Source organism: Argentina silus (assembly GCF_951799395.1).
Source record: "Argentina silus genome assembly, chromosome: 12".
NCBI lineage: Eukaryota > Metazoa > Chordata > Actinopteri > Argentiniformes > Argentinidae > Argentina > Argentina silus.
Genome location: NC_139666.1, coordinates 20,380,160 through 20,401,618, shown reverse-complemented (window position 1 = coordinate 20,401,618; position 21,459 = coordinate 20,380,160). Strand labels below are relative to the sequence as shown.

Below are 21,459 nucleotides of genomic sequence, written 5' to 3'. Positions count from 1 at the left end.
GCTATAGGATGCAATACCAAAGAACCTGTCTACAACACGGTGCTGAACAGCTGTGTGTGAGTGTATGGGTCTGGAGGATAACTTACGTCGCTGCGCTGAGTGAACACTTTCCTTGCCAGCTCCATTTCAGGGGAATCAGCCAGGGAGGTGTACTTGGCCTTGCGTTGATCATGTCCCTTCTTGTACTTGATCTGCAGGGTAGAGAGGGAAGAGACAGGTGAGATTTACAGCATATCTAAAGCTCTGGATCAATACTTGACCTTGACTTTGGTAATGCTCTGCTTGGTTATATCTAATTGGATAAGTCAATGAACTGGATCAGCGGATATCTGGAATTCACTTGGACTTGTGTGAGAGAGGGGAAAGAACAGTGGCCATTTTAATTGCTTTCCTATAAATAGGTGCAGAGGGGGAAATGGGTTCCGTATGGTCCAATTGACTCAGCACAAAACAAGAGGCCCTGGGAGCAAAAATAGAGAGAGAAAATGTGCTTTCCTGTGTGATTGACACACGACGGCATTCTGCCAAGTAATGTGACAAATTGACTGTTCACCACGTGTCTGATACCATTTCTCATTCCGTTCTCATTACAATGAGCCCGTCCTCTGATTTCTACCTCACAGCAGCTTTCCCTGGTTGTGGGGTAGTTGGGTATAGTTGTGTGAGACTCACGTCACTGAGGACCTCCTGGGCTTTGGCCACCCTGCGCAGCTCGGGGCTGTCGCTGTAGGGGTAGTACATGGTCTTTTCCGAGTCCCAGGACTCCGTGTACAGTTTCTGACCACAGAAAAAGAGGAGGCGTTAGATCAGAGCCGCAGCAGCATCTCAGAAAGAAAAAACATTCTCATACAATAAAATCAGCACCTTCATCACTATGTGATACATTCTATGTCATGTGATACATGCCCTTGTATCATCTCAAACAGCAATGAAATCTCAATGCAACTATTGAATCTCTGTACAGTAGGACATGTAATTGAGTTCTATTCCACTGAGGGCTGAGAGTGGTAATTACCTTGCTGTAGTTGGCAGCGTTCTTCACAGCCAGGACTAGTTCAGGAGCATCAGGGGGTAGCAGGTAGCGATCCTTACACTCATCCCACTTCTGCCTGTACAGAACCTGGGGGGAACAAAACACACACACACACACACACACACACACACAAACACACACACACACGTGTGTTAACTCTCATGAGTAGATACATGACAGTGTTGTGGTGAAAGGGATGTACTGTAACTTCTTATCACAATCAAAGAAGACAATGTAAACTGTAATCGAAAGGAATAGTGTCATACGTGATGCATGTTTACTGGTTACAGAGGAGTGTTAATGTTTTGTATGAAATTGTATCTTGTTTGTTTTTGTTTGTCTTGTTTACTTTCTTGTTTGTATCCTATGTATTTGTATCATGCATACTGCAGGGCTCCCTTGAAAAAGAGACTCTGGTCTCAATGTGAAAATAAAATACTACAACGCTTTTATGTTCTGACCACCTCAGACCTCTCCACCCCCTAACACCCTATTACAGTACATTATCTTTTTGAAGAAGAAAAAACACCTAACTTGTTGTTAATATTAATGTTAATGTTAAATGACAGTGGTTTGATATAAGCAATGCTCAAGTACTTACCTTGCTGACCAACTCAGAGACATGTTTGACGTGGGCGATCTCTCTGGCCTCCCCGTCATACAAGCTGCCACACCGAGCCTTGTTACCCTCCATACGGTACTTCACCTGGGAGGGCAAAAGGGCAAGTGTTCAGTTTACTTTATTCATTTGAAGAGAGAGAGAGAAAGAAACAGGATATTGTAACTGCATAATACAGTATATACATGTGCAGGGGATATCCACAGCCAACCGGACACACACACACACACACACACACACACACACACACACACACACACACACACACACGCCTCTGTGTCGTACCTCGCTGAGCTGCTCCTGAGCCTTCTTGATCCTGATCATTTCAGGGGTGTCAGCCGAGATGGCGTAGGGCTGCCCCTTGGCTTTGTCATACGCACTCCGGTACTTGTTCTGTTGGGGGGGACAGCAGCATCAGGACAGAGCCGGGTCAGGGACACATTGAACAACACATGTTGGACAACACGCTCTGTATCATTGGACAACACTTATGATTGGCCTGTTCACTGTATTTATGTGTTATGGGGATATGATGATGTCTGTTGTCGGCGCACTGTATTATGTATATATGGAGGATGCTAATATTTGTGATCTGACCGTGCCCTTTGTCATTGCCCCTGAGGGGATCAATAAAGTTGTAGTGAATTCAAAAACATCAAACTCCAGTGAGCGAGAACCACAGGGTTTTTCCAAAGCCTGAAAGCACTTGAATTGAACTCTAAGGGCCTGGTTTTCTTACGCTGCTAAAGAGCTCCAGCATCTTCTGGCTGTGGGCCAGGTAAGGAGTCATGAACTTGGAGGTGTCCACCTTGACCTTCTTCCTCTTGATGCGAGTAGGAAGACCGGGCTGGGGAACAGAAAGCACACAGTTAGTCGTTTGACAAACAAAATGGCCGAGGTTCCTTTACTGCAGGAAGCTGGGCCAGAGGTACTGTACACTAACAAGGAGGCCTTCTCTTCCATGAATTACAATGAGGTCATCCTCCGATTTCTACCTCCACCGGCCTCTACCTCACACTCTATACTATGCTAACAAAGACAGAACATACTAATATTTAGATATACTACATGACAGTAATCTACTCAAAAGTGTATTTCTTGCATTCCTTCAAGAGTGAAATGTCATAAGCAAACTAAGAAGCGAAGGCTTGCTAAGAAACGATATCTAGCCACTCCATTCTGCTACCATGTTCACTTACCTGCAACAATTCAACGCATTCACAATGGCTGACTGAAAAAGCTAGGCAACTACAAGCTGTGTTGTGTTACTGTACTTGACTCCATCATCAAGATATGTAGTTCAGGGTAGGTTGGTGGAGGTAGAAATCAGAATGAGGAAGGGTATCAAACCTTCCTCATTCCATTCCATGCATGACAAGGAGCCTGTCCTCCGATTTCTACCGCCACCAGCCTCCCCTGGTGTAGTTCTACAGGGACGGGAAAAAACACATAGGCTAGGCCATCATGTAGGCTAGGCCTAACAGGAAAAGCAGGGGACTTTGTTAGTGCTGTAAAACAGAAGGATTGATGGACAGAGGGAAAGACTGACAGACTGGACATAGATGAACTAGCCATGATGAACTAGGACAAAGACAGGTACTGGCCGAGCAAAACACTCTGCCATGTGCATAGTCCGCCGCATGCACCAATTTGAAATGGCTGCTTATATGAGGGCTATTTCATCTGTATCAGGGTCGACTGAGGACAACTAACAAGAAGCTATTAATTGCTCAAACAACCACCTTTTTGTTTGGGAACTCAGTTTGAGAATTTGCTCCTTGACTTTTAAGTAAATTGTGAATTGTTAAACAAGGGGGTTTTATAGTCCACAGCTCAAAATCTCACACACACTGCTTCTTTCCTGTATGAATTATCCTTGTTGAACCAATTATGATCGGAAGCCTAGGGTACAGTATATTGGGCCAATAGTACATCAGTGAAATAACCCCCATTACATGCAAGTACGGTCGAGAAGCATCGGCTGGGCGTTCGTTTCACTGCTATCCTCCTGGAGGAGGTGGTTTACCTCTGAGACCTGAGTGGTCTGCTGAGTGGTCGTAGTGACCGTCGTACTCCAACTCTACAGATATAGGACAAACTCTGGGGTTTCAACTTGTGGACAAATGAAGAGACATATCACAGTACATTGAGTTAAGGTTTTTCCCACCAGCTCTGGTAACATTTCCTGACTCATACAGACACAGCAATCAACAGATACTGTATACACCTCATCTATGCACTGTCATCATAATTATCTGATAACCCAATATTCTTCATCAAACACTGTGCTATACTCAGCCACATACTATTAAACCAATATAAATTGCGTCACGAACCCTCAACTTCCCTCTACTTCCAATATTACTAAATGACTTTGAACATGTCCTTTTCAGAGGAAAACGCCGTGATTAGTGGAGAGTGTAATTAAGCCAGTATTCCAGTGGGGGAAGGGGAGCGAGCCTATAATAGCCCTGAGTCTGTGTGAGTCTGACTGACAGAGCCCTCTGACCAACCATCCCTGAGAACATCCAGCGCTCACATGACCTCACTTCTATTCTTATTTGTTGATATAAAGTCTATTGTCCTTGTACATGGTTGCTATGTACTGTATCAGAATATCAACCAGACGGATTTATCATCTTTCTATGACTGTTCAGTACCTCTGGATGGGCTTCAATCAAATCTCCCTTTAAAGCTTCAACCACGATGACATATTCTAGCTCACATTATTCTCACACATACTCCCCAAATAGCCTGTGTCTAACTTTAACGACACCTAAATTACAGCCAGTGACCTCTACTGAGAAAACACTCTCTCTCTAAGCCGGGCACACTCATTGCCACAGTGGTAATGGGGCAAAGCCAACCAGAATGAGTAGAATGTTTTAATTCTACAAATAGTGCTAACATCACTACTTCTAGAATCTTCTAGAACACTCTGGAACCCTCTTTTCAGAATCATCATCACCCGGGTATTAGGGAGCTGCAATGCAAATGCCCTAAACAAATGACAGACCAGAGCTGGGAGAAAACTTCTTAAACCCTTTTATTAACAGTTGTAAGAGGCTTCTTTACCTGAATCTACAAGATGAGGAGAATCATACAGGTACATTCCACTCCCAGCCTCCCTCCCCCCACCATGTTCCCCCAACCAATAGAAAGAAAGAGAGAAACAATGGCGAGCAGAGAACAGGTAGAATCTGCTACAGAGCCTAGCCCCCCCCCTCTCTCTCTCTCCTTCTCCCTCTCTTCCTCCTCTACCCACAGGTGGTGTTTCCATGCATCCACCTCCTAAGCACATTCTACCAGAGTGACGTGAGTGGACCCTGGGCCACTGCAGTGTGATTTACAGCCGGCTGGGAGGGCCCTTCTCACTTGCCTTCCTTTCCTCTGCCACTGCCAGTCTACGTACCATAGATGTCCACTTCTAAATTTGTATCTCCTTCTACAGTAGCTCCCAATAGCGAGAGCTATGGTATTTTTCCCTTACTTGGGAGAATACAAACTTTGAAGTTAATATCAAGGAAATAATCTCAATATTCATACACATTAAAAAAGGAAAGGAGTAGCATGAGAATAAAACGATGATCTTCCTTGAGAAAGTCTTTCGTTCACTAAAGTAACAGACCAAAAAACATCAGAAGTAAAGTCATTCTGAATGTGAGTGTGCAATGTTTCACGTAAAGTACATCCTGAATGCACAGCTGTATGTTTCTCCCCTTTCTGTGGATCAGATATAAGAAGCCATCTTACTATTCAGATCAAATGAATCCCTTTAATGTCCTCCAAAGTGTGGATGAAAGTGGTAGTGAAATCAGAGTGTATCAAGTATTATTTTTCTTTCTCTTCCAAAGGATTTACGTCTGAGTATAAGAGTTAGTAAATCTCTTTGCAAAGGTTGATATGTTATATGGGAACCAAATAATAACCAAACAAATCTAATATTTATTTATTTTTAAACCTCCCCATCTGTTAGTGGGGGTCTTAGATCAATACAATATTAACAAATTTAACAGCAAAGGAAACTATTTGGTGTCCCCTATAAGATATCAAGAACATGAAGTATTAACGAATACAAGGCTAGCTTTAATCCTATTTCACCAGGAAATTAAGGATTAATCGGTCCGCCTTCTGCTTTCACTCTTCCATTGAACACAGGACCAGGACATATGTAGGACCAGGACACTTATACATATAACATATCCCAGGTCCAGGACATATATACAATAACACACACACATGTATATTTAGCTGAAAAGAAATCCTTGGAGCTTGGGGGGCTGTCTAGCCTGAGAATGGTGAGGATTATGGCAAGACTACACCAAATCCATTACTGCTTAAATGAACTCTCAAAAACCACCAGAAAATTGGGACTGCCAATCAATATAATTGGAAAGAATCAGATGATTAATAGCACAACTTCATTGCTGAGGTTTTGAGCCTTTGACTTTTGTTAAACAGTGGAAGTCTTCTCTCATGTGCAGTACATCTCATCTGACACAAAAAACTCAGTGGTAACTTCCAGCCAACTTCAAGCTCTAAGGTAGTCAATTTATCCTCGCCCCATGGGGAGCTCTTCTGAATGGGGCATTATCCCACCAATCCGACACATTATCCACCGATTGGTGTACAATGTATTAGAAAACAATGGGTAAAACCCCCCATTCAGGAATAATACAGTACAGCTGTAGAATATTGTCTGGTGAACAATGGAACATAAACATGCTTTAACATAAACACATCTGCAGTAACATCACATCATAAACATGACTCCCCCTTTCCCTGATTGTTGTCTAATAAATACATCACTATGCTCCTCCTGCCATTAAAAACCTTGTCAGTTGTCAGTGACTGATCTGTGTGGGAGGCTTGAGGTACTGTAAAGATGGCTGATTACGCTATAAAGCATCCTTGTACTGAGTATTAATAACTTACAGTGAGATTTTTTTTTTAAATCTCCCTGAAAATATGAACGTGGCAGGAGTTTAATGACGAGGCTGATTTACAGTTCTCTGTGGAGGGTTTGCCAGCTAGGCTCTATGGTTCAGAGGGAGTTGGCCCTCTTCTGAAACAGGATCTTAGCACTGCTCATGGATGCCTGGGCTCCTTAACTGCTGACCTGGGTGGTATCATAAGTGAGTTAACTATTCATAGGGTCTACCGCTGAACCTGCAAACCCAGTAGACAGGCAGCCCACAGACCACATCAAGTTTAGACTAGACCACTGGGCCTACCCCATTGATGTGTGTGTGTGTGTGTGTGTGTGTGTGTGTGTGTGTGTGTGTGTGTGTGTGTGTGTGTGTGTGTGCGTGTCGCTTGTCCCTGTCCCTGTCCCTGTCCCTGTCCCTGTCCCTTCAACTGTCAAACCCAGCAATAAGTGGTGTGCTGTTGATCTTGGGAGAAAAGTATTCACTCACCTCTTCCTCAATCTCTTCATCCTCAAACTCATCATAGTCTTCATTTTCCTCCATTATGGTACAGTTTTAGATGTTCTACATGAAACATATAAGACATTGTCAGGCATTTCCAAACTATGCATTTTACAGTGAAGCTTATTTTGAAGAGTATTTTATGCAATATATTCAAATTCCCTTTAGATTAGAAAAAGCTGTGGTGCTGACTATGGTCTTTACCAGGGGCTGAAGGACAATATTACCAGAGATATTTTAAGAGCCTGTCCTGCAGCCCTTGTTGAACCCAAACCACCAAACCATCAAAGGATGTGACAAAAATGTCAAACAAGCACGATTTGACACGTAAGTAACATCCAACAACAACAATGACAAACAGTGCACATCCCATACCGGGTTTCTGTAGTATTCCCAGGGACCTTACAGAAAGGAAGCCTTTTGACATCCACTAGGGTCCCAAACTGATATTCCACTTTTTCGAGTTTGATTAAAGCCTAGACAGAGAAGAGATACAGTACGCGTCAAAAATGACACACTGTGGTGATATCCGCACCGAAAGCTCAGGTACAGCAGAAAGGTGTGACACCAAGGGCCAAATTGCACAGGAACGATTTTTTTGCAGGCCTCTGGCTTTGTGAGGGTTTGACACCCAAAACCCCCCTGATCACTGAACCTCCTGGCTGAAGGTTTGCGACAGCTGCTCCACAGCACTCCAGCTATTCGTCATGTAAGCTAATGCCACGGCCTGATTGGTTGGCTTTGTTTAGCTAACGGAGCCGCAATGCCTTCTGAGGCTGCAGGTTAAATATAGGACGGCACACTAACTACCCTTTTTTAGCGCTTGACTCCCAACTCTTCACATAAAAGAAAGAACTTTTCTCAAAAGTTGCACGAAAAGAGGCAAACACAGGGTTGGGAAAATTGACAAGCTCATGTTGTGTTTCAAAGGCATCCCATGGCGGCCTAATCTCGCAGGAGGGTCGCTGCTTGGGGTTGTTTGGAGACTCCTTTAACGAGGGCACAGCCCTGTTAACTGGCTTATTCCTCAATTAACTCTCTCCAGCATCTGATGGCAGCAGAAGAAAAGACAGAAGTCCAGAGCGTAGGCCATGCAGAAGGCGTGCTGGAGTGGAGAAATGATCAAGTTTTTCTGTTTTTCTGTAGCTTACCAGTTAATTTAGAGTTTCCCAAGACGCCAGAGCCTCCCCAACTTCCCTCCAGAGAAACGATGGGCGACAGCTCACAGCTGCGGTGGCTCCCCAGTTATCATGTGGTTCAAACAGCCAATCAGCGGCCGGCGCTCTCAGGTTTCAAAATCTAAATATACCTAAGTGATCCCTTCAGAAAAGAGCACCTGTTCAGCAAATGTATCAGCAATACAACTATGAGGAAGGGGCAGTAGAGAGAGAAAACAAGAGAAAACCAACGAGCACCAAGGGGAGAGAGAGGGTGATGGGTGTGATCACAGATGTAACGGGCTAGGGGGAGATGTCAACAGTGGACAGTCTGATGTGGGGGGCGGGATCAGCAATCCCTGAGAGAGAAAAATCAACAAACGTTAGTTGGTTTAGGTATGCATAATATTCATACTGTAGAAAACAGTCTGTGCATACATTACCTCAGATGATACCTTACGAGTGGCAGTATATTGGGGGGGGGGGGGGGCTGCTTGCTGGGGTGGTTCTTCTGTCACTGTGCTGTATGTGAGAGGCAGGCTCAGGCTGAGGTCATCTGTTGGCTGACCCGGGTCCAAGGCTGTGTGCTGTGTGGATCCAGGCCAACGCCAGTGTGGGACACTGGGGATGGAGGGGAACCATATCGATGACCCATCCATAAATAAACATACACCACAAATAAACACATCTCAAGTATGATCCAGAAGTGACTGTTGGGACTGTATCTTAAATAAAAAGGGTTAATCACACATGTCATACTCCTTGTTTGAGCTCAGCCTATGAATCACAGGTTAGATCATCATCATCTGATAACAAGCTGGTACAGCAAGTACCACCTGTTATGGTGCATACCTCTAACAGTCTGTTTCCCTGTCTATAGGGTGTACACTAACCGGAAGTGGCTTCCTCCGCTTGTCTCCTTTCCTTCAACTGCACTGATCCAATAACACAAAATAGGTGACAGCAGCAATATGTAAGATGCATACCAGGTATTTGTTTTTACCTGCCCACTTCTTTTCACATTACAGATGAATGAACGGAGACAAGGAAGCCACTTTAGACTACTGAGATGCAGCCTTGTGGGTGTGGGGAGAGAGGGAGGGGGCAACTGCTGGTTCTGCATGTAATAGTAACAGTATTTTACTGTGTGAAATCTTTGATGCTTGATATAACTTATGCACAAGTGAGAACAGAGGTGGAACACTCTCTGGTCCCTCTATGCTTCAGAGCAGACAGCTGCTGTCTCATTGACCCCATTCTGTGTCTCATCCTGACCTGATGGGTATAAAAAAGTATTCAAGAGACGTAAAAATAAAGCTGGGACTATTTCAAGATACAGTGGGAGTACAGTGGGGGGTCTGACGAGATCGGCAATCCGAGAGGGAGAAAAATACACAAACGACAGATGGTTTGAGTATACATAAAAGAGTCCGAAAAGAGTCTGTGTGTACATTCTACCTCAGAATGCCAGTATGTTGGTGGCATGTACCTTTTGGACGACTGACTCCCCTCCTCACTCCCCCCCCCCCCACCCTCTCTCTCTCTCTCTCTCTCTGGTATTTCACGTCCCCAAGGAGAAGGGAGCTGTAGAGGCTTGACTGACAGGAGCAGCTGAGGGTCTTTTTCCCCTCACACGGCCCTGTATCTCCCTCTCTGTCTCTCTCTCCCTCTCTCTCTTTCTCTCTCACACACAGCCCTCCCTCTCCGTCTTTCCCTCACACAGCCCTGTCTCTCCCTCTCTTACGGCCCTGTCTCTCCCTCTCTGTCTCTCCATCACACAGCCCTGTCTCTCTATCTCTCTCTCACACACAGCCCTGTCTCTCCCTCTCTCCCTCTCCCTCACACAGCCCTGTCTCTCCCTCTCTGTCTCTCTCTCACACAGCCCTGTCTCTCCCTCTCTTACGGCCCTGTCTCTCCCTCTCTGTCTCTCCATCACACAGCCCCGTCTCTCCCTCTCTGTCTTTCCCTCAAACAGCCCTGTCTCTCCCTCTCTCTCTCTCACACAGCCCTGTCTCTCCCTCTCTGTCTCTCCCTCACACAGCCCTGTCTCTCCCTCTCTGTCTCTCCATCACACACCCCTGTCTCTTCCTCTGTCTCTCCCACACATGGACCTGTCTCTCCCTCTCTGTCTCTCCCTCACACAGCCCTATCTCTCCTGTCTCGCCCTCATTAGTCCCATGATGACTGCAGTTATTCATGTCTGTGAGATCAGAGAGAGACAAATCAATCAGCCTTCATGGCGAAATATTGAGAGGAAAGTTGTGTGAATACATATTTTATTAATTTATTGCACCCATGCACTATTATAATGCATGGAACGGAATAAAGAATGCTATCGAACATGTGCGATTTCTACCTCCACCAGCTTCCACTGCACTAGTAGTGTGCTAATAAGTGTAGCTGCAAAAAAAAAACTGACCTGGCTCTCTTTTAATCAAGTAGCTTACTTCATGGTTGTGCAAATAAACAACAAGGCTTGGGGATTTGAGGGATTTGCTATACTGTCACTGTGTGACTCTGGCAACAGGGAGGAGGAGAGCTGCCCAGAACATCATGCAGAGGGAGATACCAGATGATGCTTGGTCACTGGAAAAAATGACAGACGGACACGGAGAGGACAGAGCAGCTGCAAACAGACACAACATGACCCACAGTGCTCTCCTTGACCGTACCACTAACTCCTGGGAAAACAATTGTGCTCATCAACACTGAGGTAAGAGGCCGAAATGGGGTGGTCGGGGTGTCATGGCAGGGCAGGGCATGATTCTGCACAGGGTGGATTGTTTACCAAACATATCATTGCCACTGGACTGGACACCCCACACACCTGTCCCTGCTCTGAAGGGTAAGATAACTGACATGCTGGGTGGATTGTGTGAAGTGTGATGTCAGCCCATATAATTTGAACGATGACTAGTTCAAGGAACACTAGGGAACACTTATTAGGCACTAATATGTCCCTAATAAGAGTTTTGTAAGTAGATAATTGGGCCATTATTAGCTTTTTACTTAACTTTTTACGTTATTAGTCATGTAGTAGCTGGGCAGGTAGATGTGATTTTAGCAACACTCCAGATCACATCCTGGGACTGAACCAGCGACCTTGCAGTTACTGGCTAGCCTCCCTAACCTCAAGGCCAACCTTGCCCCCAATAACATTGTTGTGTGGGTGCCTTGAGGGGCTGGGTAGAAAACAAACCCTTATAAGATACAAGTTAGTACTTAATACGTGTTCCCTAATCCAAATTGTTAGCGATTATTGTTTACACAATGAATTAGGTTAGTTTTATATGCCACAACTATTATTTCTCAGTCATCTCAAGTTGTAATTTTATTAATTTACTGTATATGATATAAACAACCACATTTAAATGTTAATGGTGCAATAAGAACATTAAAGCTTTATAATGAATTGTTTTGCCGTTTTGGTCCCGAATACCGCTTTCTCAAATGGTATACAAACATGTGGTTGTCAGTGGTTGTTCTAGTGGAGTGCACTCACCATATTTCACCTTTCTGTCTCTTGTGGCTGCCTCTTCGAATCGTGCACGCATGCAGAAACACAACAGCTAATGTCCGACACTGCAAGTCCATTTCATGTTATATTATTATCAGGGAGGATGCTGTTTGGAACTTCAAACTTAATTTCGCCATGGTGGCAGATTTCCAACAGACGTAAAGTACGCCCTGCTCCTTTAAGTGCACTTGAGACACTCTGAAGGCCTGGCAAAAGGACATTTTCCACCACCTTGTTAGTGTGTGCAGAGCAAGTTAACATCACGTCCAATTAAGAGAACATTCGAACAGATGAGTGGGCCACTGACCTTTCAGATCACATTATGTGTCTAGTATCAGACACTGACACACTCACTACAGCCACTGACAAACATGTCTGCTGCAGATTAAACACTGTGGACAGGTGACCAATGGGATAACATTTCAGCAGTGATTCATCAGAGGGAACACTATCTTATACTCAGGGACTTAAGGGGACACAGTGAATTCCTCCATCCTTACTCTACTACCATACTGTATAGTCAATATGCCTTTGTCATAGGGTAATCTTCTGAATACCTATTTATCTTAGAACCTCGGAATTTTAATCATTAACTGGGCAAAACTGTGATTTTCACATTGTATGTACTGTAAATTACATAGTCAAATATGTTTCTGTTCTAAGAGTCTACTGTCTGTGCAGATCTGAACCATCATGAATAGAAAGAACTGGGGTGAGGGGGAAGAGGTGGGGAGGCATCCACTACTGAACACTAAGAGGTTTATTTGATTTCTTTGTGTTATTATCATTATTATTATTATTATTTTTACTATGCATTACATTATATTCTTATAATCTTCATCCTCTCTACCTCTTATTTCTTAAGTTGTTTCTGTAGAAATGTGTGGCCTGTATTTGCTCTGACCTAGAAAATATAAAAAAGCAATACAAATGTAATCACAAAAAAAGAAAAATTAATATAAAAAGTGTATCTGGACCAGTGAATAGGGCCACTATGGGAGCGCTGGAGCTGCTCTCCACCGCCTGCTGTTCACATTAGTTCTGGGCCACAAGGCTTGACCCATTCTCTCCTGACTCTCTCTGGCTGTCCTCTCTCTCACCGCTACTGTCCTCTCTCTCACCGCTGATGTCCAGGCCCTGAAAGTCAACAGTGAACATGAGTCCACATAGAACATAATGCCCCCTGGAGGTCTGTTGGAGAATTACAACACATCCAAAATGTCCATGTTATGCTTATGTCATGCCATGTCTATACATAGTGCCTATGTATAGACGACGATAAGAACCTCAACATGTATACATATAGAAGTTACATACCTGTACAAAAAAAACACATTCATGACACATGTAATGCACCCGAAAAACAGATAAAAACACTTTATTTCACTGTATTCCCATATGAGCTGAGAGGTTGGGTTTTCCCTCTCAATCTTTGACTCAGCCATCATCACTTGAGGATTCTGACTGACGCAGGCACGAGGTTAATGTAAATACTGGACTGTACACACAGGGCAATACCACCACAGGTAGTCCGGCAATACTGCAAGGCCACTCTGGGCAGGGGGCACACACAACTACAGAAGAATCCTCTTAGTCCCAGCTCACTTCCATCATATCTCTTATAGGAAAAACCGTGCAGAAATTAAATACACTTCAGTCTTTTTTTTTTTTTCTTTTTTTTTCTTTTTCTTTCTTTCTCCGAGTTCTGAAAGAGACTCATAAAGAGAAGTTTCTCTGGAAATCGTAAGACGAGTTTCTCTGAAATCGTAAGAGAAGTTTCTCTGAAATCTTGAGAGAAGTTTCATGTTTGCAGTTCTCAGTCAGAGCAGTGTTCTGTAATAAATAAAACACGCAGCTATAACACATCCTGGCAGTCTGGCTGAGTCAGCTTCATGGGGAGGGGGGAGCCGCCAACCTGCTAACCCCCCCACCCTCAGTACCGAAGGTGTAGTAGAAAGAGAGGAACAGCACACCATTGGACCAGGTCAAAGGTCATCTGACCCGCAGCCGTGACATCATCCACTCTAGGCCCTGGCACAGCCTACGTGTGTGAGAGAGGGAGAGCGGGAATCAGAGAAACAGAGAATGTTTATGACAAACATTTTTGTACCTCAATATTTTAAAAATGAAGTCATACACGTGTTTTAATGAAAGATGTACAGTAATCAGTTATGCCATCAAGTATGCATGTTCTGTACTAGGAGAATGTCTCACCCCTCCCCTGTCAGGGCACAGCAAGCCTGAATGTGCCACTGGTGGTCTTTGACCGAGGTGAGCTGCAGGCTCTGGGAGATCTCGGCCACTGACATGCAGCCCTTTACATCCTGCTTGTTAGCGAATATCAGCAGACCAGCCTTCTTCAGGTCCTAGAGAGAGAGAGAGAGAGAGAGAGAGAGAGAGAGAGAGAGAGAGAGAGAGAGAGAGAGAAGAGAAAGAGAAAGAGAGAGAGAGAGAGAGAGAGAGAGAGAGAGAAAGGAGGAGAAGGAAAAGGAATGTCAGAAGTGCTCATATGCTCAGATCATCATGCATAAAACATACTGATATGTCCACTGGGCTGAGGGTTGGGTTGAACCAACACGGTCTTGTCTACAATGATATAAAACATGGAAAAGGCCGACACACACACACACACACACACACACACACACAGACACACGCACTCACTTCATGTGCAAGCATTCTGCAGAGCTCCTCTTTGGTCACAGAGATTCTTTCTCGGTCTGTGCTGTCCACCACTACGATCACAAACTGGAAAGAAGACAGGGTGAGAAATCAAAAAATGTCACACTTAACATTGTTGCCCCTCTATCCGTATAGTAATGCTGCATCAACAAGTTACACACACACACACACACACCACACCACACACACACACACACACCACACACACACCACACACCACACACCACACACACACACACACACACACACACCACACACACCACACACACACACACACACCGAGGCTAAGTGGTCTCACCTCTGTGTTAGTGTAGTAGGTGTTCCAGGATGACCGCAGGGACTCCTGTCCACCGATGTCCCACATGAGGAAGTGTGTGTTGTTGACCACAATCTCCTCCACATTGCTGCCTATTGTCGGGGAGGTGTGCACCACCTCGTTCATAGAACTACAGAACAAAGAGGAAGCACAGATACGATCAGAATACAGGACCAGAGGTTCCTATGGACACAATGCAATTTCCTATTGTAACATTCTTGTCTAGGGTGGGTTGAGCAAAACCTAGTTAGGTTAAGAGTGGTATATTGGAAGAGTAGGCCAATGAAATTACTGGAGGCTTAAAATAGTTTGAAAAATTCCTTTCTGATTTAGCTAATACTGTTTTTTTTTTTTATTGGACTAAGATATGTAAGTGGGCAAGGTTAAAAATATGTGGGAAAATGGCGGACGAAAAAAGGCAGCTTCAGTCCCAAAATGTCATGGCTACTCTCAAGTAAAACAATAAAACTCCCACACATTTGGAAAATCTCTCTCTTGAATTGGTTTACCCACACAACTTTTTTAAAATGTTTATTACAGTATCTATTCAGTTTGAAAATTATAATCTAAGATGCCAATATTTGTATCTGACCGATACCACAGGATAATGAAGGACCCTCACCACCCGAAAAACGGACTGTTCCAGCTGCTGCGGTCAGGCAAACGCCTTCGCTGTCATGCAGCAAGAACAGAGAGACTAAGACTGAGTTTCTTCCCCCATGCCATCAGGATCATCAACGATGACCCCACCAGTGCCCCCCTCAAGTCACTCACACACATCATAACACATATGCACACACATAATTATCCATTGCAGACTCATCCTCCACTGTAATTATCTGTACTGTCAACCTATCATTGCCATTGTATATTGCAATATATTGCGCACATTGCTTCACCGCTGTTTATACTGTTTATATTGTTTATTATTTCTATTTTATTTTATTTTAAAACTTATTGTTGCACTACTCTGTGGCACTGTCACTTTTGCATTTCATTGTATACTTGTATGCACGTGACAAATAAAGAATCTTAAATCTTGAAAATCAACATTTCTCAGACTTGCTACCCAGGTAAGCAAACAGTAGCCTGGCAACTTGCTCCGTAGGTTTGCGTGAAGGAACTATTTGTCTCCATCAGCGTTAGCCAATAGAAAATTGCCTCCTTCATTGGCATCACTCTTCTAATATACCACTCTGGATCCAGCTATTGTGTGGTACTTAGTTGTCATTGAAACAATGTCACTATTCAACATTCAGCAGAAACAAGAACCTGGCCTGTAGAAGTCCTAATGCCCACCTGATTAGGCCGTAACCAGTATTCTTCCTCAAATACTCATTCTCCTATTAACACTTAGGTGTAATACTTACAATTGGTAAAGTATGGTTGTCTTCCCTGCATTATCCAGGCCCACAATGATCACCTTGTGCTCTGAAAGACAAAATATAAAAAAAATACATTTGAAAAGCACTTACAAACTGTTACAAATAATAACAAGGCAAGACACTCACAGAAACTTCAAACACACTGACATCAGTGACCTATGAACTGGATGGTGAACACAAACCGAGTCATTTTCCCTTGAAACAGTGTTGATATTGTTCAAACTTCAAAAGGGGTCTCAGATCTCCACAGCAGCACTGCCTCAAACAACCCTCCTTTCTTAAAGCGGAGACATTTCTCAGTGACAAATTGCTATCTTTCGCACATACGCTATATTTCACCCCGACTCCCTCGCCTCCATTGCCATTGTGGTGGTTAGAGACAGTGCTCTCACAGTAGCACAAAGGGCTGAGCGGTGGTCTTCCGGACATTACACAAATCTGTCCCATTACTCTTGGTGCCCTGAAATAGGGGGACTATGTTGTGTAAAAAGTGCTGTCATTTCTAAATAGTGAAACCAACATGTACACAAATACCCTCAAACAAACACTGAGAAATCCCACTTTAACGTCATAGTAATTGTTTGATTTAAAATCCAAACTTTTGAAGTATAGAGCCAAAATTAGAAAAAAAAAATGCTTCGCTGTCCCATTACTTACGCAGAGCACTGTATACTTCACCCTGCTTCCTCGCCCCCATTGCCATTGTGGAGCTAGAGACAGTGCTCTCACAGTAGCAGAGAGGGGTGTCTGGTGGTCTCAGAGATGCCTGCTAGCTCAGGCATGAAGCAGCAGCTGTTAGCATGGCATATACAAAACGGATACAGAGCCACCTGCTCCACTGAACACGCCAAAGCCATCTGTACTCAAACATAACACACAGCCTGAGTGCCTCGCAAACACAGAAAGATAAGACACATAAATAAACAACGAACACAGGCAGACAAACCGTTACATCGATAAAACAAAGGGGAAATCGCTTAGCAAATCAAATGTATTTATATAGCCCTTTTTATAAAACATAAATAAATAAATAAAATAAAAAAAATGTGTTGTCGCAAAGTGCTTAACGACAGAAAAGCAACAGAAAAGCAATAGTGTTAACATGGGCGTATCAGCTAACCAGTCGACGTGACCATACTGCATCACCATCACCTGTAAAAACAAAACATACTGTAGGCCTTAAGCTGCTGCTAAAAAAACACACCCTAAGATTGGAATTCTATAGTATGACCAGGCAACACCCAGGACGCCTTTTCAACTGACAATTTAAACAGAAACCTAAGTTAAGCGAGCTACTCAATCTCCACACTCAAGGCTGTCTAAATTTAACCACTTCTGCTTATGGCCAACTCATTTAATCATGTTATGAAAAATCCCTGCAGACTGAGCAGCGTAGACATTAAATTACAGAAGAGAAACTCCTCACAAGCACCCATCCCCTGAATAACCTGACACACAAAAGAAGAACTGAGAGGGAGGCCTAGACAACAACTAGGCCAAAGAGTTGAGAGAAAGTCTAGTCAAAGTACAGTCCCTAGAATCGCCAATGTTTAGTCTACAGCTCCACGAGGTGCATCAATTCATAGCATAAATCTGACTGATTGCGGAAAAGATTGGTTACACGGTGCACACACCAGGGGAGGCGGGTGGAGGTAGAAAGCGTTTCATGTGTTACAATGAGCCCGTCCTCCGATTTCTACCTCCACCAGTCTCCCCTGTCTGGCACACACACTGATCCTACTCCTCACTATCGCCTGCTTCTCCTTATCCCCTCTTCAGTTCTCCCCCCCTGAACTTGATAACATGCACAGTGAGCTACTCAGGACTGTTAGTACTGTACTGGTGTCACACAGGAACACATAGAATAAAACAGTACTGACAACAAATCAAAGTTGAGAGAGAACTTTTCTAGATTGGTCTATAGATAGGCAGACAACGCATGCATGCGCAGCACGCACAGACACACACAGGTGGTGGCCTGTGGCCCTTATCTAGGCCAAAGTTACGCAAAGGAAGGCACTTGTTTTGAACCTGATTAATAAAAACAGCCTCCATAACTATGAGATAAACTAGAGCAAACCTTTCTATCTCAGCTTTTTTGCAGCCACTGCAGATTGCACACATCTGTCACCTGAGTTTGAGATCACCGGTTTGTCTTCCGTAAGCGTATGTCAAACATCATGTGTTGGATGCAAAGGTCGCTTACGGTACTGTAGGTGCTATAGGCTGAGCTGTGCAAAATGGTGCGGGCAGTGTGTGTGTGTGTATGTGTGTGTGTGTGTGTGTGTGTGTGTGTGTGTGTGTGTGTGTGCCATTCACTCTAGCCTAGGTAAGCTGCCATTGTATTTAGGCCTAGCCCATTTGTGCTGCACTACTGAATGTAGCGTATGTCAACTTGTGAAGGAACTTTTGTTCCATTTAAACGCCACATCACAGCCAGGGAAAAAAAAAAAAAAAAAAAGGTTTGACCGACAGCCCAGCAGAAACACCCCCAATTCCCTCAGCTTTCTGAGACGTGGAACATTGTTGCTGGAGGACGACTACCAATGAAAGCTTTCTACAGAAACTAGAAATAGCCAATTATAGTTGTCTATATGTTCAAAAGAGGGGTGTGTATGTCCACTGTCCTAGATGCTGATTAAACTATCCAGCTATGGCTCGAACTGAACCAATAAGCAGCCCTTCAGAAATGGGTCATGTATATTTATGTATTATGTCAAAATGGGTCATGTATACAACCATATAAGGCTGTATGAAAAAAGTATCTCTCATGTACAGTGAAGTGAATGGGAGGAGGGGCACCATGCATTGTGTGCATGGTGAAAAAAAAAATGGGGTCAGAAGTTTTGACAAAGTTGTCATCTCTCAAAAAACATGTTTCTCCATTTCAACATAATGGCAGCCCACCGAGTTTAGTCTTGAAAAGCTAGCCTTATACATGACAAGACATGCTTTAGGAGGTAGGGCTATGCCTGCAAGGTCTATGTCTGAAAGCAGCTGATAAAAAAGATGTATTGTTTGAGGAAAGCTGGCCTGACTGTGCCCAGAGCACAGGAGTCATTCAGTGATTCATTCAGAATGTGGTTAAAACATTCTGATGTGGCTACCACTTAATTGTTTGTGTTTGGTTATAGTTTGCATATGAAATAAACCCCCCCCACCACCATGACCCGAGAGAAACCAAACATAAAACTAGTCTGCCAGGCTGTGTGAGAGAATTTTCCACAGGACTGCATTTCCTCAGGTCTCCTATTACAAGGACTCACACAGATCTGCTTACCAATTGAGGCGCAGTATCAGAAAGGATTGATTACATTTCACAGCTAAAACAATGTATTGTTTTAAAGACACAATGGACCTTGGAGACGGAAGGAAACCTATTAAAAAAATACATTACCACAGAAACATGCGGAAAGAGCTGCTTGGGTGTTCAGCTGCCTGGTCTGTGGTACAACTCAATCAAATGTACCACAGGAACCTGAAGTGAGTTCAATGGCAACTAAGAAACCAGATAAAGTGACCACCTCACGTCCAAGCCCACCCTCTCTTTTAGGGACCTACTTGCACACATTTCATGAGCTCTCACAGGCTCCTTGATGGACATCTCTCAGAGCCACCAAATGGATGGCTGGAATAATCAGCTGCTACTGTTGTGTCTTTCATGGGAGCAATGTCAATTATGCTTATCATGTAGGACGAATTCTAGTTCAAACATAGCACTGAACCTGTTTTGTACATCGACTGCTTGCGGCAGAGAATGCAGCCAAAACAATGCAATCTCTGAGCAAGTCATCATTGTTGGCCTCCCGGACCCCAGCGCCAACTGGGAGGAGGTGTTCTAAAATGAACATTACTTGACAGCTATGAATTCAGCTAAACAGTTAGCTTTACATATTCAAATACACTGACGCATCAGCTTTGTCGGGTTGATGGTCCCTTTTCTCTAGCTTATTAGCTTACTTGGCTGTCATATTTGAATGGAACACCTGGGACTAGTTTGGCTTTTAGAAGGCACAGCTGGAGCTCTACACTGTAGTAAGCCAGCTAGCTAGCATAGCTAAGCCACATAGCAAGCTAACTAGCTAGCCAACAGTGCGTTGTGTACCTGTTCTGTTGAATTGTTATGATAGATAGATAAGATAGCTATGTCAATACGATAGAAGGCCTAACTTACCTTGATGGTTAAATAGCCTCCACAACTTCGTGAAAATTATTCCCATGGCTGGTGCAGAGGCTTGATGAGGCAGACAAGGCCAATCTGACAATAATAAACTGGCTAGCGAATTCCTCCTGTCAGCATTACACCTGATATTTCACGGCGAAACGACAGAGCCCAGTAATGTCAACGCTTCTCGATAACGTTGTCATACTTGCATGAATTTAACCATTCCTTTAGAGTCGAATGTGAAGTACAGGACAGCGCTGAAATTGTATTTTCAACGATAGCTGGCTGGCTGGCTGGTCGGCTACTCCACACAGTGGGGCTGGGACACACACACATCAGTCTGACAGATAGGCGCATGCGTGCTTCCTATATATTGGATAACACCCAGACATCTCTCTGAAGCCAAGGGGAAATCACATTTCACGAAGTGAATAATAATAAGTAATTTAATCTCCTTGGAACCAAGATAAACATATCTGATCTGATAACGCCCTGTCTGTCAATATGCGTTTCTCCAGGGGAAAATATGAAAGAAAATCATCTTCATAACCATACACTTCATGATCTTGCATAATGTCACAAATAATCTCTGTGAAATTGTTATTTTTGTGAAATTATATTTCACATTGGAAAGCATAATTTGACTCCCAGAATCTGACCTTATTTGGTCAGTTATTACAATATTAGTAATACAACAAATATAGTGTGTAGTGTTATCTCTCGTAACTCCATGAGCATATTCCAGAAGAAAACACCGTGTTGCCAAAAATAGCATACTACAGAGTGGCGCAGAGTCTTCACATGACTCATGTGATACAGTATTAATTCATAGATGAAGAAAAATATTTCACAATCAAAAGAAGCCCTTGTTCGCACTGTTTCAAGTATATGATGTGGCCTGTGGTTTTCAGAAAACGAGAGACAATATATAAAGAGGGGTCTGACAACAGTTATTACAGAGCTCTGATTTATTTTAGAAAAGAAGTTCATTTCTAATGCAGCTAGAGTTGGTTGTTTCATTACACATCAATTTCCCCATAAAACATAATTCTCTTTCTTTATGATGATTTTTTTTTAAATGTAGTATTATTCATGCAGTTTTGCATTTCTCTTTTTTAATGTCACCTCTCACAAAAATAACAACACAATTTCATCT

At 43.5% G+C, this 21,459-nt stretch overlaps 2 protein-coding genes across 3 annotated transcripts in view; both read right to left on the bottom strand.

Annotated features, from left to right (window-relative positions):
- Positions 1 to 7,521, bottom strand: part of neb (nebulin) — a 68,616-nt gene extending 61,095 nt beyond the window's left edge. The window contains exons 1-8 of the mRNA XM_083682493.1: positions 7,457 to 7,521; positions 7,070 to 7,144; positions 2,392 to 2,499; positions 1,938 to 2,045; positions 1,635 to 1,739; positions 1,016 to 1,120; positions 673 to 777; positions 87 to 191 (exon numbers count right to left, since the gene is read on the bottom strand). Coding sequence (XP_083538619.1) covers positions 87 to 191; positions 673 to 777; positions 1,016 to 1,120; positions 1,635 to 1,739; positions 1,938 to 2,045; positions 2,392 to 2,499; positions 7,070 to 7,123 — 690 coding nt within the window. The 5' untranslated portion in view covers positions 7,124 to 7,144; positions 7,457 to 7,521. The remainder of the gene's footprint in view (positions 1 to 86; positions 192 to 672; positions 778 to 1,015; positions 1,121 to 1,634; positions 1,740 to 1,937; positions 2,046 to 2,391; positions 2,500 to 7,069; positions 7,145 to 7,456) is intronic.
- A 5,596-nt stretch (positions 7,522 to 13,117) lies between these two features.
- On the bottom strand, positions 13,118 to 20,626 carry arl5a (ADP-ribosylation factor-like 5A). 2 transcript variants are annotated; one of them, XM_083682491.1, is made up of 6 exons: positions 20,313 to 20,626; positions 16,124 to 16,184; positions 14,736 to 14,883; positions 14,420 to 14,503; positions 13,970 to 14,121; positions 13,118 to 13,796 (listed from the first exon to the last, which is right to left on the bottom strand). In XM_083682491.1, exons 1-6 carry the CDS (start codon positions 20,356 to 20,358, stop codon positions 13,748 to 13,750), a joined length of 540 nt encoding a protein of 179 aa, XP_083538617.1. In that variant the 5' UTR covers positions 20,359 to 20,626; the 3' UTR covers positions 13,118 to 13,747. The 2 variants fall into 2 exon arrangements, with proteins under 2 accessions (XP_083538617.1, XP_083538618.1); XM_083682492.1 differs by lacking the exon at positions 20,313 to 20,626 and adding an exon at positions 16,796 to 16,829.
- Between the last annotated feature and the right edge of the window lie 833 nt (positions 20,627 to 21,459).

What these genes read in the sequence shown, in the direction of transcription:
- arl5a (XM_083682491.1), bottom strand. Translation starts at nt 20,358, where the DNA reads ATGGGAATAATTTTCACGAAGTTGTGGAGGCTATTTAACCATCAAG. An exon ending in GAGGCTATTTAACCATCAAG is followed by an intron (nt 16,185 to 20,312) that starts GTAAGTTAGGCC and finishes TTTGTCTTTCAG; the next exon opens with AGCACAAGGTGATCATTGTG. An exon ending in ACAACCATACTTTACCAATT is followed by an intron (nt 14,884 to 16,123) that starts GTAAGTATTACA and finishes TTTGTTCTGTAG; the next exon opens with TTCTATGAACGAGGTGGTGC.